This window comes from Eucyclogobius newberryi, unplaced genomic scaffold (genome assembly GCF_026437365.1).
Source record: "Eucyclogobius newberryi isolate DKJ021-1_F unplaced genomic scaffold, fEucNew1.0.hap1 SCAF_14, whole genome shotgun sequence".
NCBI lineage: Eukaryota > Metazoa > Chordata > Actinopteri > Gobiiformes > Gobiidae > Eucyclogobius > Eucyclogobius newberryi.
Window position 1 is genome coordinate 1195639 of NW_027315768.1, and position 19979 is coordinate 1215617.

The 19979-nt window shown below is 41.8% G+C and overlaps 1 protein-coding gene across 1 annotated transcript in view; it reads left to right on the top strand.

Annotated features, from left to right (window-relative positions):
- Positions 1-19979, top strand: part of LOC140359284 (thrombospondin-type laminin G domain and EAR repeat-containing protein-like) — a 146310-nt gene that overhangs the window by 53752 nt on the left and 72579 nt on the right. Inside the window, exons 4-7 of the mRNA XM_072444144.1 lie at positions 2878-3022; positions 3091-3222; positions 5308-5425; positions 9654-9768. Coding sequence (XP_072300245.1) covers positions 2878-3022; positions 3091-3222; positions 5308-5425; positions 9654-9768 — 510 coding nt within the window. The remainder of the gene's footprint in view (positions 1-2877; positions 3023-3090; positions 3223-5307; positions 5426-9653; positions 9769-19979) is intronic.

Consider the following 19979-nt stretch of genomic DNA (forward strand, 5'->3'; position numbering starts at 1 on the left):
CACCTGTACATACATATAATCCACCTGTACATACATATAATCCACCTGTACATACATATGATCCACCTGTACATACATATAATCCACCTGTACATACATATAATCCACCTGTACATACATATAATCCACCCGTACATACATATAATCCACCCGTACATACATATGATCCACCTGTACATACATATGATCCACCTGTACATACATATGATCCACCCGTACATACATATGATCCACCCGTACATACATATGATCCACCTGTACATACATATAATCCACCCGTACATACATATGATCCACCCGTACATACATATGATCCACCCGTACATACATATGATCCACCTGTACATACATATAATCCACCTGTACATACATATAATCCACCTGTACATACATATGATCCACCCGTACATACATATAATCCACCCTGTACATACATATAATCCACCTGTACATACATATGATCCACCTGTACATACATATAATCCACCCGTACATACATATAATCCACCTGTACATACATATGATCCACCTGTACATACATATAATCCACCCGTACATACATATAATCCACCCGTACATACATATGATCCACCTGTACATACATATGATCCACCCGTACATACATATAATCCACCTGTACATACATATGATCCACCTGTACATACATATAATCCACCTGTACATACATATAATCCACCTGTACATACATATGATCCACCTGTACATACATATGATCCACCTGTACATACATATGATCCACCTGTACATACATATGATCCACCTGTACATACATATAATCCACCCGTACATACATATAATCCACCCGTACATACATATAATCCACCCGTACATACATATAATCCACCCGTACATACATATAATCCACCCGTACATACATATAATCCACCCGTACATACATATAATCCACCCGTACATACATATGATCCACCTGTACATACATATAATCCACCCGTACATACATATGATCCACCTGTACATACATATGATCCACCTGTACATACATATGATCCACCCGTACATACATATGATCCACCCGTACATACATATGATCCACCCGTACATACATATAATCCACCCGTACATACATATGATCCACCCGTACATACATATGATCCACCCGTACATACATATGATCCACCCGTACATACATATGATCCACCTGTACATACATATAATCCACCTGTACATACATATAATCCACCTGTACATACATATGATCCACCCGTACATACATATAATCCACCTGTACATACATATAATCCACCTGTACATACATATGATCCACCTGTACATACATATAATCCACCTGTACATACATATGATCCACCTGTACATACATATGATCCACCCGTACATACATATGATCCACCCGTACATACATATGATCCACCCGTACATACATATGATCCACCTGTACATACATATAATCCACCTGTACATACATATAATCCACCTGTACATACATATGATCCACCCGTACATACATATAATCCACCTGTACATACATATAATCCACCCGTACATACATATAATCCACCTGTACATACATATGATCCACCTGTACATACATATAATCCACCTGTACATACATATGATCCACCTGTACATACATATGATCCACCTGTACATACATAGAATCCACCTGTACATACATATGATCCACCTGTACATACATATGATCCACCCGTACATACATATAATCCACCCGTACATACATATGATCCACCTGTACATACATATGATCCACCTGTACATACATATGATCCACCTGTACATACATATAATCCACCTGTACATACATATGATCCACCTGTACATACATATGATCCACCTGTACATACATATGATCCACCTGTACATACATATGATCCACCTGTACATACATATAATCCACCTGTACATACATATAATCCACCCGTACATACATATAATCCACCTGTACATACATATGATCCACCTGTACATACATATAATCCACCTGTACATACATATGATCCACCTGTACATACATATAATCCACCTGTACATACATATGATCCACCTGTACATACATATAATCCACCTGTACATACATATGATCCACCTGTACATACATATGATCCACCTGTACATACATATAATCCACCCGTACATACATATAATCCACCTGTACATACATATGATCCACCTGTACATACATATAATCCACCTGTACATACATATGATCCACCCGTACATACATATAATCCACCTGTACATACATATGATCCACCTGTACATACATATAATCCACCTGTACATACATATAATCCACCCGTACATACATATAATCCACCTGTACATACATATGATCCACCTGTACATACATATAATCCACCCGTACATACATATAATCCACCCGTACATACATATGATGTTACATTGATGTAAATGCACATTTAAATTAGTGACCTGGTGTTTGTAGCTGGATGTTGGTGAATTAGGCGTAATGTTGTTAATCTGGATTTAAGTGATGTTTTAAATGCATGAAGCCCAATGTCCCCAACCTCAGCCTGGAATGGGCTTCCACATGTTATACCCCACAGAACCTGAAAATACGCTTGTACCTGTTGAGTCTTTCTGGTCTCCATCTCACCAGCAGAGGATATTCTAACCCAGCTCTGGTGCTCGAACATGGTGTTTGATATGGAAAAACTGTAACTAGCAGAAGTCCAAATACATTTAAAAAAACGACTTGGGTTTGGATCTGGGAGGCTGTTCCTCCTGATCACCTCTCTCCAGGTGTCACTGTCATTTCTCACATGTGCATTGAAGTCCTCCAGTCAAACAACGGTATGGTACATGCATGTCACATGGTTTGCCGATGGGTGTGTCCAGGGTCTGCTCCGACAGCTTGTCCTGCTCCCTGGATCAGACGCCTCTCTCAGACTGTGCCCCTCTTCTGAGCCATCTGTGTCAGTGCTGTCTGTCCCCACAGCACTAAAGGGTCCAGTGCAAATGCAGGGGGAGGCCTACCCCTACGGTGAGTACCTCCGCACTCTCCTCGGACCTGTTTGAGACCTGTTCTGAGACTCCCTGTTGTGGTTTCAGAGGCTGAGGTACAGGTGACGGGGGGACCTACACCTGTCTGTACAAGTCTGGAGCAGGGGCAGCTCTGGTTCAACACTGCCCTCAAAGCACTTTCCCTGTGTGATGGGAACCTCTGGAGTCCATTGCTGCACAGTAAGACTTTCACATACTTTTTAATCCATACATTGTTAAATAATATGTTTATGTAGACTTCCGGGTCTGGTGCAAACAAGTTGCACCAGAAAACCGACTTCCCCAAAAGCTAATGATTCTAATGTGCTAACGAGGCTCCTGAGGGGCTGCCTGCCACCACACAGTCAAGTCCCATCTCCAGTGAGGACCACCCGGGACCACACAGGACGGATAGGGTAGCGGACATAACTTTACAACAGATGGCCCCTATGTTGGGTGAAATGCAGCGTGACGTGGCGTCGGTGAGATCTGAGGTCAGAAGAGGAAACACCGAACCCAGATTCGCCAGAATTGAAGCTAAAAGCTAAAAGCGGGAGGAGGAGCAGCTCATCTTGGACTTTGTGGATGAGTTACGAGAGCTGAAAGCCAAGGTGGTTAAACTCCAGGTGGATTTAAATTTCAGGTCCCACAGAAATAATCTCAGACTAGTGGAGGTCCCGGAGGGTGAAGATGGGGACAACATGGAATAGAAGCTTATATCCGGTGCTGGAGTAGCGCTCCCTTCCATCACTGTAGACATCGCCTGGGCCACGGGTCGGCAACCTAAATGTTCAAAGAGCTATATCGAACCAAAAAAACAAAAAACTAATCTGTCTGGAGCAGCAATAAAATGAAAAGAGTGACGAGGAGAGAGACGTACCACGTGACTCTGATATACCATATTTAGTGCTTTAAGTTTAACTTCCATTACAATGTTAATGATTATGTTTTGTTGCATTGATGAAAATATAGAAATACAAATGAAGCCTGCGTAAATTCAGCCTGGAAGACCTAACTCCTTCCTACATCAAGGCCACCATGGAAGGACCCTGCTCCCCAGCGCCATCATCGCACTCAAGCGGGCGTGGCCTGGGCGTGGCCTGTCCGTCTGTGAGAGTCAGATCCCTCACTTCACCATGGACTCTCCCAGGTTTCTGCGCTTATCCCAAAGAGGTTATGCAGTTTTTCCTGGCCAAAGAAGTAGGGTGAAAGGTCAGGGGGCGTCTGAACCATGGCCCCCGCTCCTCATCCCCAATCAACGCTCCCAGTGACTCCTCCCTGCTCCCAATCAGCACCAGGCGGTGGCATTTAAGCGCTCAGGCTGATGGCTCGGCCGCTCAAACCGTACTGCGACCCACCACCTCCCCAGCTCCTCCTCTGCATTCCCCTCATCCTCTACCTCCTCTCCACATCTACCACCACCAGTCTCCAGGCTCCGGGGGGACACGTCTAATACAAATAGATCATGGAGTGCCCATGATTGCAACGTCTTCCGCCGGGGTCTGAGCGCCAAATAACTCACGAATTAAGCTCGCTAAACAGTCCATTCTCGTGGTCTCTTTGTCTCTCCTGGGTGAATTAAGAAATTAGATTTTTGGTGTTTTATTTTGAGGACATCTGACACTCTGATGAGTAGATGTGACTAGACACTGAGTTTATGCACAAAAGCAGACAGCCATAAAGTCTGATGTCAAAAAACAATATATCTCTCTAATCAGTCTCTTCAATTGAACAGAAATGTATCATCATGTGACCACAACCTGAACTCACATGCCCCACACTGGTGGTTCTGAGGAGCACCTCTGCTTCTCCTGGTGTTCTGAGGAGCACCTCTGCTTCTCCCGGTGTTCTGAGCATGTGTTTTTTACCTTCAAAAGTCACAGAATAGTTGCGGGGAAAGAGAACTCATGTTTCAGTTTTCTCCTCCTGAGCTCTTCACAGATGTGGAGGAACCTTTGCCGTTGTTGATGAACCTTGTATGGAATATCGCAACGAAGACGCGCTTGTCTTTGTACTGGAGGTCTCCTTTAACCCTGGAGGGCCGCCATGTTGGATTCCGTCTATGAGCTAGTGCTGACCATTTTTTATGTGGCTGTGGGTCGGCAGCTTTGTTTGTCTTGGTCACGTAGTTTTATGGGGCTTGTGTTTTGCGTGTCCACTTTTCTGGGATTATGTGGGTCAAACTATATTTTAAAAGCTAATTTCTGGGGCGGAGGGAGCAAGTGTACAGGAAGTCTCCTTAACCCACTGAGGTCAGTTTTAACAGCTCATTGTGGTATACTTCAGGTAAACAGCGCCTGGACTATGTGGAGAACTACCAGGATCTATACACCAACTCGGAGACCTTTGATGTGGAGGTCTTCACTATCCCCAATGAGGGGCTTTTCCTGGCCACTGCAAACAGGTAACACCAGAAAGAGATACCAGAGGATATGTAACACCATGGGCCACTTAACACCGCAGTATATGTAACACTGCAGTATATGTAACACTGCAGTATATGTAACACTGCAGTATATGTAGCACTGCAGTATATGTAACACTGCAGTATATGTAACACTGCAGTATATGTAGCACTGCAGTATATGTAACACTGCAGTATATGTAACACTGCAGTATATGTAGCACCGCAGTATATGTAGCACCGCAGTATATGTAACACCGCAGTATATGTAGCACTGCAGTATATGTAACACTGCAGTATATGTAGCACCGCAGTATATGTAGCACCGCAGTATATGTAGCACCGCAGTATATGTAGCACCGCAGTATATGTAGCACTGCAGTATATGTAGCACTGCAGTATATGTAACACAGCAGTATATGTAACACTGCAGTATATGTAACACTGCAGTATATGTAGCACCGCAGTATATGTAGCACTGCAATATATGTAGCACCGCAGTATATGTAGCACTGCAGTATATGTAACACTGCAGTATATGTAGCACCGCAGTATATGTAGCACCGCAGTATATGTAACACCGCAGTATATGTAGCACTGCAGTATATGTAACACTGCAGTATATGTAGCACCGCAGTATATGTAGCACCGCAGTATATGTAGCACCGCAGTATATGTAGCACCGCAGTATATGTAGCACTGCAGTATATGTAGCACTGCAGTATATGTAACACAGCAGTATATGTAACACTGCAGTATATGTAACACTGCAGTATATGTAGCACCGCAGTATATGTAGCACTGCAATATATGTAGCACCGCAGTATATGTAGCACTGCAGTATATGTAACACTGCAGTATATGTAGCACTGCAGTATATGTAACACTGCAGTATATGTAGCACTGCAGTATATGTAACACTGCAGTATATGTAGCACTGCAGTATATGTAGCACTGCAGTATATGTAACACTGCAGTATATGTAGCACCGCAGTATATGTAGCACCGCAGTATATGTAACACCGCAGTATATGTAGCACTGCAGTATATGTAACACTGCAGTATATGTAGCACCGCAGTATATGTAGCACCGCAGTATATGTAGCACCGCAGTATATGTAGCACCGCAGTATATGTAGCACCGCAGTATATGTAGCACCGCAGTATATGTAGCACCGCAGTATATGTAGCACCGCAGTATATGTAGCACCGCAGTATATGTAACACTGCAGTATATGTAGCACTGCAGTATATGTAGCACTGCAGTATATGTAACACAGCAGTATATGTAACACTGCAGTATATGTAACACTGCAGTATATGTAGCACTGCAGTATATGTAACACTGCAGTATATGTAACACTGCAGTATATGTAACACTGCAGTATATGTAACACAGCAGTATATGTAACACTGCAGTATATGTAACACTGCAGTATATGTAGCACTGCAGTATATGTAGCACTGCAGTATATGTAGCACTGCAGTATATGTAGCACTGCAGTATATGTAGCACTGCAATATATGTAGCACTGCAGTATATGTAACACTGCAGTATATGTAACACTGCAGTATATGTAACACTGCAGTATATGTAGCACCGCAGTATATGTAGCACTGCAGTATATGTAGCACCGCAGTATATGTAGCACCGCAGTATATGTAACACTGCAGTATATGTAGCACTGCAGTATATGTAACACTGCAGTATATGTAGCACTGCAGTATATGTAGCACTGCAGTATATGTAACACTGCAGTATATGTAGCACTGCAGTATATGTAGCACTGCAGTATATGTAACACTGCAGTATATGTAGCACCGCAGTATATGTAGCACCGCAGTATATGTAACACCGCAGTATATGTAGCACTGCAGTATATGTAACACTGCAGTATATGTAGCACCGCAGTATATGTAGCACCGCAGTATATGTAGCACCGCAGTATATGTAGCACCGCAGTATATGTAACACCGCAGTATATGTAGCACCGCAGTATATGTAGCACCGCAGTATATGTAGCACCGCAGTATATGTAGCACCGCAGTATATGTAGCACCGCAGTATATGTAACACTGCAGTATATGTAGCACTGCAGTATATGTAGCACTGCAGTATATGTAACACAGCAGTATATGTAACACTGCAGTATATGTAACACTGCAGTATATGTAGCACTGCAGTATATGTAGCACTGCAGTATATGTAGCACTGCAGTATATGTAACACTGCAGTATATGTAACACTGCAGTATATGTAGCACTGCAGTATATGTAGCACTGCAGTATATGTAGCACTGCAGTATATGTAACACTGCAGTATATATAGCACCGCAGTATATGTAGCACTGCAGTATATGTAACACTGCAGTATATGTAGCACTGCAGTATATGTAGCACTGCAGTATATGTTACACTGCAGTATATGTAGCACTGCAGTATATGTAGCACTGCAGTATATGTAACACTGCAGTATATGTAACACTGCAGTATATGTAGCACTGCAGTATATGTAGCACTGCAGTATATGTAGCACTGCAGTATATGTAGCACTGCAGTATATGTAGCACTGCAGTATATGTAACACTGCAGTATATGTAACACTGCAGTATATGTAGCACTGCAGTATATGTAGCACTGCAGTATATGTAACACTGCAGTATATGTAGCACTGCAGTATATGTAACACTGCAGTATATGTAGCACTGCAGTATATGTAGCACTGCAGTATATGTTACACTGCAGTATATGTAGCACTGCAGTATATGTAGCACTGCAGTATATGTAACACTGCAGTATATGTAGCACTGCAGTATATGTAGCACTGCAGTATATGTTACACTGCAGTATATGTAGCACTGCAGTATATGTAGCACTGCAGTATATGTAACACTGCAGTATATGTAACACTGCAGTATATGTAGCACTGCAGTATATGTAGCACTGCAGTATATGTAGCACTGCAGTATATGTAGCACTGCAGTATATGTAGCACTGCAGTATATGTAGCACTGCAGTATATGTAACACTGCAGTATATGTAACACTGCAGTATATGTAACACTGCAGTATATGTAACACTGCAGTATATGTAGCACTGCAGTATATGTAGCACTGCAGTATATGTAACACTGCAGTAGCTCGGCGGAGTAGCTCAGTGGTAGAGTGCTCGTCTTCTAATCCGATGGTGATGGTCTTCTGATCTCTCTCCTGATCAAGCGGTCAGATCCATGATCGCTGCTGCCTCAGGTGATACTGCTCTAGTGTCCTTGGGCAAGACACTTAACCCTACTCGACCCCAGTGTCAACACTGGTGTGTGATTGTGTGTGTGAAGGGATGTAAAAGTGCTATATAAATGTGACCATTTACCATGTATTATTTATTTAACACCCCATGACAGGTGACACATGACAGGTAACACCCCATGACAGGTGACACATGACAGGTAACACCCCATGACAGGTGACACATGACAGGTAACACCCCATGACAGGTGACACATGACAGGTAACACCCCATGACAGGTGACACATGACAGGTAACACCCCATGACAGGTGACACATGACAGGTAACACCCCATGACAGGTGACACATGACAGGTAACACCCCATGACAGGTGACACATGACAGGTAACACCCCATGACAGGTGACACATGACAGGTAACACCCCATGACAGGTGACACATGACAGGTAACACCCCATGACAGGTGACACATGACAGGTAACACCCCATGACAGGTGACACATGACAGGTAACACCCCATGACAGGTGACACATGACAGGTAACACCCCATGACAGGTGACACATGACAGGTAACACCCCATGACAGGTGACACATGACAGGTAACACCCCATGACAGGTGACACATGACAGGTAACACCCCATGACAGGTGACACATGACAGGTAACACCCCATGACAGGTGACACATGACAGATAACACCCCATGACAGGTGACACATGACAGGTAACACCCCATGACAGGTGACACATGACAGGTAACACCCCATGACAGGTGACACATGACAGGTAACACCCCATGACAGGTGACACATGACAGGTAACACCGTAAGACTACTGAAAATATATGATAAATATCATTTAAATTCAGAGGAGTTTTAAGAGGTTTAATTATGAATGATTGAGAACATATACAGTAGAGATCCATATGTAAGTGTCGGTCAGGTGATGAGTTTGACTGACAGCTGCTGTGTGTCTGTCAGAGACTCTCGCTCCGGTTCTGGCATCTATAAGTGGATTCTGGGCTCTTTTCAAAAGTACCAGAACATCAGCACCCACGAGGCCCGCGCCTGGAAGCACTTCACCATCAGCGCCAAGGTACAGTCCTACTACAAGTCCCAGAATGCACCTCTGCCCTCTTACAACCATGCCTGCTTCATCCACAGTATTTATGACATGTTTTCACACTATAAATAATATTTGTGTTACCTTTTCTGAATAGTCCATATCCGCTGATAGTGTTTGTAACTGTGGCACCTCCTGTGGGAGGAGTTTGTTGTGGCCTCCTATCCAGGCAATGAAAGTAGAGAAGAATGAATATTAATATGATTGTTCAATGATTTTATTTCAAAATAGAAAATATTTCCACACAGGACAGAGGGGCCCCTCTGTCCTGGGTCAGAGGGGCCCCTCTGACCCAGGACAGAGGGGCCCCTGGTGTAGGAAGTGCAGAGACTTTGGTCCAGTCATTTGGGTCAAGCTCGGTCCCACTGTCTTTAAATAAAGAAACCAAGCTCGGAAGTTGTATTTGTTTTTTAATTTAAAAAAAGAAAATCAAACAGTTTTATCCTGATTTGTTTTAAGAAAAGAGAAGATCATGTTTATTTGGGGAGATTCCAGCGTTACAGCAGAACAGGTATTTTATTTAACAAAACGACAAATTAACATTTTCCTTTTTCTTTTTAAAATTGAAAATAATTTGAACAAATCATACACAGATTTAACATAAATGTGAACGTATGTGGACGTATATTTGGATGTATGTGGACGTATATGTGGATTTATATGTGGATGTATATGTGGACGTATGTGGACGTATGTGGATGTATATGTGGATGTATGTGGATGTATATGTGGACGTATATGTGGACGTATGTGGATGTATATGTGGATGTATATGTGGACGTATATGTGGACGTATGTGGATGTATATGTGGACGTATGTGGATGTATATGTGGACGTATGTGGATGTATATGTGGACGTATATGTGGACGTATATGTGGACGTATATGTGGACGTATATGTGGATGTATATGTGGACGTATATGTGGACGTATATGTGGACGTATATGTGGACGTATATGTGGAAGTATATGTGGACGTATATGTGGACGTATATGTGGAAGTATATGTGGACGTATATGTGGATGTATATGTGGACGTATATGTGAACGTATGTGAGTGTATATGTGGACGTATATGTGGACGTATGTGGATGTATATGTGGACATATGTGGATGTATATGTGGACGTATATGTGAACGTATGTGGATGTAAATGTGGACGTATGTGGATGTATATGTGGACGTATGTGGATGTATATGTGGACGTATATGTGGACGTATGTGGATGTATATGTGGACGTATGTGGATGTATATGTGGACGTATATGTGGACTTATGTGGACATATATGTGGACGTATGTGGATGTATATGTGGACGTATGTGGATGTATATGTGGATGTATATGTGGACGTATGTGGATGTATATGTGGACGTATATGTGGACGTATGTGGATGTATATGTGGACATATGTGGATGTATATGTGGACGTATATGTGGACGTATGTGGACGTATATGTGGACGTATGTGGATGTAAATGTGGACATATGTAGACGTATATGTGGACGTATATGTGGACGTATGTGGATGTATATGTGGACATATGTGGATGTATATGTGGACGTATATGTGGACGTATGTGGACTTATATGTGGACGTATGTGGATGAATATGTGGATGTATGTGGATGTATATGTGGACTTATGTGGACGTATATGTGGACGTATATGTGGACGTATGTGGACGTATATGTGGACGTATGTGGATGTATATGTGGACGTATATGTGGACGTATGTGGATGTATATGTGGACGTATGTGGATGTATATGTGAACGTATATGTGGACGTATGTGGATGTATATGTGGAAGTATGTGGACGTATATGTGGACGTATGTGGACGTATATGTGGACGTATGTGGATGTATATGTGGACGTATGTGGATGTATATGTGGACGTATATGTGGACGTATGTGGATGTATATGTGGACGTATATGTGGACGTATGTGGACGTATATGTGGACGTATGTGGATGTATATGTGGACGTATATGTGGACGTATGTGGACGTATGTGGACGTATATGTGGACGTATATGTGGACGTATGTGGATGTATATGTGGACGTATGTGGATGTATATGTGAACGTATATGTGGACGTATGTGGCTGTATATGTGGAAGTATGTGGACGTATATGTGGACGTATGTGGACGTATATGTGGACGTATGTGGATGTATATGTGGACGTATGTGGATGTATATGTGGACGTATATGTGGACGTATGTGGATGTATATGTGGACGTATATGTGGACGTATGTGGACGTATATGTGGACGTATGTGGATGTATATGTGGACGTATATGTGGACGTATGTGGACGTATGTGGACGTATATGTGGACGTATATGTGGACATATATGTGGATGTATAAGTGGATATATGTGGACGTATATGTGGACGTATGTGGATGTGTATGTGGACGTATGTGGATGTATGTGGATGTATATGTGGACGTATGTGGATGTAAATGTGGACATATGTGGACGTATATGTGGACGTATGTGGATGTATATGTGGACATATGTGGATGTATATGTGGACGTATATGTGGACGTATATGTGGACGTATGTGGACGTATGTGGATGTATATGTGGACGTATGTGGATGTATATGTGGACGTATATGTGGACGTATGTGGATGTATATGTGGACGTATATGTGGACGTATGTGGATGTATATGTGGACGTATATGTGGACGTGTGTGGATGTATATGTGAACGTATATGTGGACGTATGTGGATGTATATGTGGACGTATGTGGACGTATATGTGGACGTATGTGGACGTATATGTGGACGTATGTGGATGTATATGTGGATGTATATGTGGACGTATGTGGACGTATTTGTGGACGTATGTGGACGTATGTGGACGTATGTGGATGTATATGTGGACGTATACGTGGACGTATGTGGATGTATATGTGGATGTATATGTGGATGTATATGTGGACGTATATGTGGACGTATGTGGACGTATATGTGGACGTATGTGGACGTATATGTGGACGTATGTGGATGTATATGTGGACGTATGTGGATGTATATGTGGACGTATGTGGACGTATATGTGGACGTAAGTGGACGTATGTGGATGTATATGTGGACGTATATGTGGACGTATGTGGATGTATATGTGGACGTATGTGGACGTATATGTGGACGTATGTGAGTGTATATGTGGACGTATATGTGGACGTATATGTGGACGTATGTGGATGTATATGTGGCCATATGTGGATGTATATGTGGACGTATATGTGGACGTATATGTGGACGTATTTGGATGTAAATGTGGACGTATGTGGATGTATATGTGGACGTATGTGGATGTATATGTGGACGTATATGTGGACGTATGTGGATGTATATGTGGACGTATGTGGATGTATATGTGGACGTATGTGGATGTATATGTGGACGTATATGTGGACGTATGTGGACGTATATGTGGACGTATATATGGACGCATATGTGGACGTATGTGTGGACGTATATGTGGATGTATATGTGGACGTATATGTGGACGTATATGTGGACGTATATGTGGACGTATGTGGACGTATGTGGATGTATATGTGGACGTATGTGGATGTAAATGTGGACGTATATGTGGACTTATGTGGACGTATGTGGATGTGTATGTGGACGTATGTGGATGTAAATGTGGACATATGTGGTCGTATATGTGGACGTATGTGGATGTATATGTGGACATATGTGGATGTATATGTGGACGTATATGTGGACGTATGTGGACGTATGTGGATGTATATGTGGACGTATGTGGATGTATATGTGGACGTATATGTGGACGTATGTGGATGTATATGTGGACGTATGTGGATGTATATGTGGACGTATATGTGGACGTGTGTGGATGTATATGTGAACGTATATGTGGACGTATGTGGATGTATATGTGGACGTATGTGGACGTATATGTGGACGTATGTGGACGTATATGTGGACGTATGTGGATGTATATGTGGATGTGTATGTGGACTATGTGGATGTATATGTGGACGTATACGTGGACGTATGTGGATGTATATGTGGATGTATATGTGGATGTATATGTGGACGTATATGTGGACGTATATGTGGACGTATATGTGGACGTATGTGGACGTATATGTGGACGTATATATGGACATATATGTGGACGTATATGTGGATGTATATGTGGATGTATGTGGATGTATATGTGGACGTATATGTGGACGTATGTGGACGTATATGTGAATGTATGTGGACATATATGTGGATGTATAAGTGGATATATGTGGACGTATATGTGGACGTATGTGAACATATGTGGACGTATGTGAATGTATATGTGGATGTATATGTGGACGTATATGTGGACGTATGTGGACGTATATGTGGACGTATATGTGGACGTGTATGTGGATGTATATGTGGACGTATGTGGATGTATATGTGGACGTATATGTGGACGTATGTGGACGTATATGTGAATGTATGTGGACATAAATGTGGATGTATATGTGGATATATGTGGACGTATATGTGGACGTATGTGAATGTATATGTGGATGTATATGTGGACGTATATGGACGTATATGTGGACGTATATGTGGACGTATATGTGGACGTATATATTGAGGTATGTGGATGTATATGTGGACGTATGTGGATGTATATGTGGACGTATGTGGATGTATATGTGGACGTATATGTGGACGTATATGTGGACGTATATATGGATGCATATGTGGACGTATGTGGACGTATATGTGGACGTATGTGGATGTAAATGTGGACATATGTGGATGTATATTTGGACGTATGTGGATGTATATGTGGACGTATATGTGGACGTATGTGGATGTATATGTGGACGTATGTGGATGTATATGTGGATGTATATGTGGACTTATGTGGACGTATATATGTGGACGTATGTGGATGTATATGTGGACGTATGTGGATGTATATGTGGACGTATGTGGATGTATATGTGAACATATATGTGGACGTATGTGGATGTATATGTGGACGTATGTGGACGTATATGTGGACGTATGTGGACGTATGTGGACGTATGTGGATGTATATGTGGACGTATATGTGGACGTATGTGGATGTATATGTGGACGTATGTGGATGTATGTGGATGTATATGTGGACGTATATGTGGACGTATGTGGACGCATATGTGGACGTATGTGGACGTATATGTGGACGTATGTGGATGTATGTGTGGACGTACATGTGGACATATATGTGGACGTATGTGGGTGTATATGTGGACGTATGTGGATGTATATGTGGACGTATATGTGGACGTATGTGGATGTATATGTGGACGTATGTGGATGTATATGTGGATGTATATGTGGACTTTTGTGGACGTATATGTGGACGTATGTGGATGTATATGTGGACGTATATGTGGACGTATGTGGATGTATATGTGGACGTATATGTGGACGTATGTGGACGTATATGTGGACGTATATGTGGACGTATATGTGGACGTATATGTGGACATATATGTGGATGTATAAGTGGATATATGTGGACGTATATGTGGACGTATGTGAATGTATATGTGGATGTATATGTGGACGTATGTGGACGTATATGTGGACGTATATGTGGACGTATATGTGGAGGTATGTGGATGTATATGTGGACGTATGTGGACGTATATGTGGACGTATATGTGGACGTATGTGGACGTATATGTGAATGTATGTGGACATATATGTGGATGTATATGTGGATATATGTGGACGTATATGTGGACGTATGTGAATGTATATGTGGATGTATATGTGGACGTATATGGACGTATATGTGGACGTATATGTGGACGTATATATTGAGGTTTGTGGATGTATATGTGGACGTATTTGGATGTATATGTGGACGTATGTGGATGTATATGTGGACGTATGTGGATGTATATGTGGACGTATATGTGGACGTATGTGGACGTATATGTGGACGTATATATGGATGCATATGTGGACGTATGTGGACGTATATGTGGACGTATGTGGATGTAAATGTGGACATATGTGGATGTATATGTGGACGTATGTGGATGTATATGTGGACGTATATGTTGACGTATGTGGATGTATATGTGGACGTATGTGGATGTATATGTGGATGTATATGTGGACTTATGTGGACGTATATGTGGACGTATGTGGATGTATATGTGGACGTATGTGGATGTATATGTGGACGTATGTGGATGTATATGTGAACGTATATGTGGACGTATGTGGATGTATATGTGGACGTATGTGGACGTATGTGGATGTATATGTGGACGTATGTGGACGTATAATGTGGACGTATATGTGGACTTATGTGGACATATATGTGGACGTATGTGGATGTATATGTGGACGTATATGTGGACGTATGTGGATGTATATGTGGACGTATGTGGATGTATATGTGGACGTATGTGGATGTATATGTGGACGTATATGTGGACGTATGTGGATGTATGTGGATGTATATGTGGACGTATGTGGATGTAAATGTGGACATATGTGGACGTATATGTGGACGTATATGTGGACGTATGTGGATGTATATGTGGACATATGTGGATGTATATGTGGACGTATATGTGGACGTATGTGGACGTATATGTGGACGTATGTGGATGTATATGTGGACGTATGTGGATGTATATGTGGACTTATGTGGACCTATATGTGGACGTATATGTGGACCTATATGTGGATGTATGTGGACGTATGTGGATGTATATGTGGACGTATGTGGATGTATATGTGGACGTATATGTGGACGTATGTGGACGTGTATGTGAATGTATGTGGACATATATGTGGACGTATGTGGACGTATATGTGGACCTATATGTGGACCTATATGTGGATGTATGTGGACGTATGTGGATGTATATGTGGATGTATATGTGGACGTATGTGGATGTATATGTGGACGTATGTGGACGTATATGTGAATGTATGTGGACATATATGTGGACGTATGTGGACGTATATGTGGACGTATATGTGGACGTATATGTGGACGTATGTGGACGTATGTGGATGTATATGTGGACGTATGTGGATGTAAATGTGGACATATGTGGTCGTATATGTGGACGTATGTGGATGTATATGTGGACGTACATGTGGACATATATGTGGACGTATGTGGGTGTATATGTGGACGTATGTGGATGTATATGTGGACGTATATGTGGACGTATGTGGATGTATATGTGGACGTATGTGGATGTATATGTGGATGTATATGTGGACTTTTGTGGACGTATATGTGGACGTATGTGGATGTATATGTGGACGTATGTGGATGTATATGTGGACGTATGTGGATGTATATGTGAACGTATATGTGGACGTATGTGGATGTATATGTGGACGTATGTGGACGTATGTGGATGTATATGTGGACGTATGTGGATGTATATGTGGACGTATATGTGGACGTATGTGGATGTATATGTGGACGTATATGTGGACGTATGTGGATGTATATGTGGACGTATGTGGATGTATATGTGGACGTATATGTGGACGTATGTGGATGTATATGTGGACGTATATGTGGACGTATGTGGACGTATATGTGGACGTATGTGGATGTATATGTGGACGTATATGTGGACGTATGTGGACGTATATGTGGACGTATATGTGGACGTATATGTGGACGTATATGTGGACATATATGTGGATGTATAAGTGGATATATGTGGACGTATATGTGGACGTATGTGAATGTATATGTGGATGTATATGTGGACGTATGTGGACGTATATGTGGACGTATATGTGGACGTATATGTGGAGGTATGTGGATGTATATGTGGACGTATGTGGATGTATATGTGGGCGTATATGTGGACGTATGTGGACGTATATGTGAATGTATGTGGACATATATGTGGATGTATATGTGGATATATGTGGACGTATATGTGGACGTATGTGAATGTATATGTGGATGTATATGTGGACGTATTTGGACGTATATGTGGACGTATATGTGGACGTATATATTGAGGTTTGTGGATGTATATGTGGACGTATTTGGATGTATATGTGGACGTATGTGGATGTATATGTGGACGTATGTGGATGTATATGTGGACGTATATGTGGACGTATGTGGACGTATATGTGGACGTATATGTGGACGTATATATGGATGCATATGTGGACGTATGTGGACGTATATGTGGACGTATGTGGATGTAAATGTGGACATATGTGGATGTATATGTGGACGTATGTGGATGTATATGTTGACGTATGTGGATGTATATGTGGACGTATGTGGATGTATATGTGGATGTATATGTGGACTTATGTGGACGTATATGTGGACGTATGTGGATGTATATGTGGACGTATGTGGATGTATATGTGGACGTATGTGGATGTATATGTGAACGTATATGTGGACGTATGTGGATGTATATGTGGACGTATGTGGACGTATGTGGATGTATATGTGGACGTATGTGGACGTATAATGTGGACGTATATGTGGACTTATGTGGACATATATGTGGACGTATGTGGATGTATATGTGGACGTATATGTGGACGTATGTGGATGTATATGTGGACGTATGTGGATGTATAATGTGGACGTATATGTGGACTTATGTGGACATATATGTGGACGTATGTGGATGTATATGTGGACGTATGTGGATGTATATGTGGACGTATATGTGGACGTATGTGGATGTATGTGGATGTATATGTGGACGTATGTGGATGTAAATGTGGACATATGTGGACGTATATGTGGACGTATATGTGGACGTATGTGGATGTATATGTGGACATATGTGGATGTATATGTGGACGTATATGTGGACGTATGTGGACGTATATGTGGACGTATGTGGATGTATATGTGGACGTATGTGGATGTATATGTGGACTTATGTGGACCTATATGTGGACGTATATGTGGACCTATATGTGGATGTATGTGGACGTATGTGGATGTATATGTGGACGTATGTGGATGTATATGTGGACGTATATGTGGACGTATGTGGACGTATATGTGAATGTATGTGGACATATATGTGGACGTATGTGGACGTATATGTGGACCTATATGTGGACCTATATGTGGATGTATGTGGACGTATGTGGATGTATATGTGGATGTATATGTGGACGTATGTGGATGTATATGTGGACGTATGTGGACGTATATGTGAATGTATGTGGACATATATGTGGACGTATGTGGACGTATATGTGGACCTATATGTGGACGTATATGTGGACGTATGTGGACGTATGTGGATGTATATGTGGACGTATGTGGATGTAAATGTGGACATATGTGGTCGTATATGTGGACGTATGTGGATGTATATGTGGACGTACATGTGGACATATATGTGGACGTATGTGGGTGTATATGTGGACGTATGTGGATGTATATGTGGACGTATATGTGGACGTATGTGGATGTATATGTGGACGTATGTGGATGTATATGTGGATGTATATGTGGACTTTTGTGGACGTATATGTGGACGTATGTGGATGTATATGTGGACGTATGTGGATGTATATGTGGACGTATGTGGATGTATATGTGAACGTATATGTGGACGTATGTGGATGTATATGTGGACGTATGTGGACGTATGTGGATGTATATGTGGACGTATGTGGATGTATATGTGGACGTATATGTGGACGTATGTGGATGTATATGTGGACGTATATGTGGACGTATGTGGATGTATATGTGGACGTATGTGGATGTATATGTGGACGTATATGTGGACGTATGTGGATGTATATGTGGACGTATATGTGGACGTATGTGGACGTATATGTGGACGTATGTGGATGTATATGTGGACGTATATGTGGACGTATGTGGACGTATATGTGGACGTATATGTGGACGTATATGTGGACGTATATGTGGACATATATGTGGATGTATAAGTGGATATATGTGGACGTATATGTGGACGTATGTGAATGTATATGTGGATGTATATGTGGACGTATGTGGACGTATATGTGGACGTATATGTGGACGTATATGTGGAGGTATGTGGATGTATATGTGGACGTATGTGGATGTATATGTGGACGTATATGTGGACGTATGTGGACGTATATGTGAATGTATGTGGACATATAT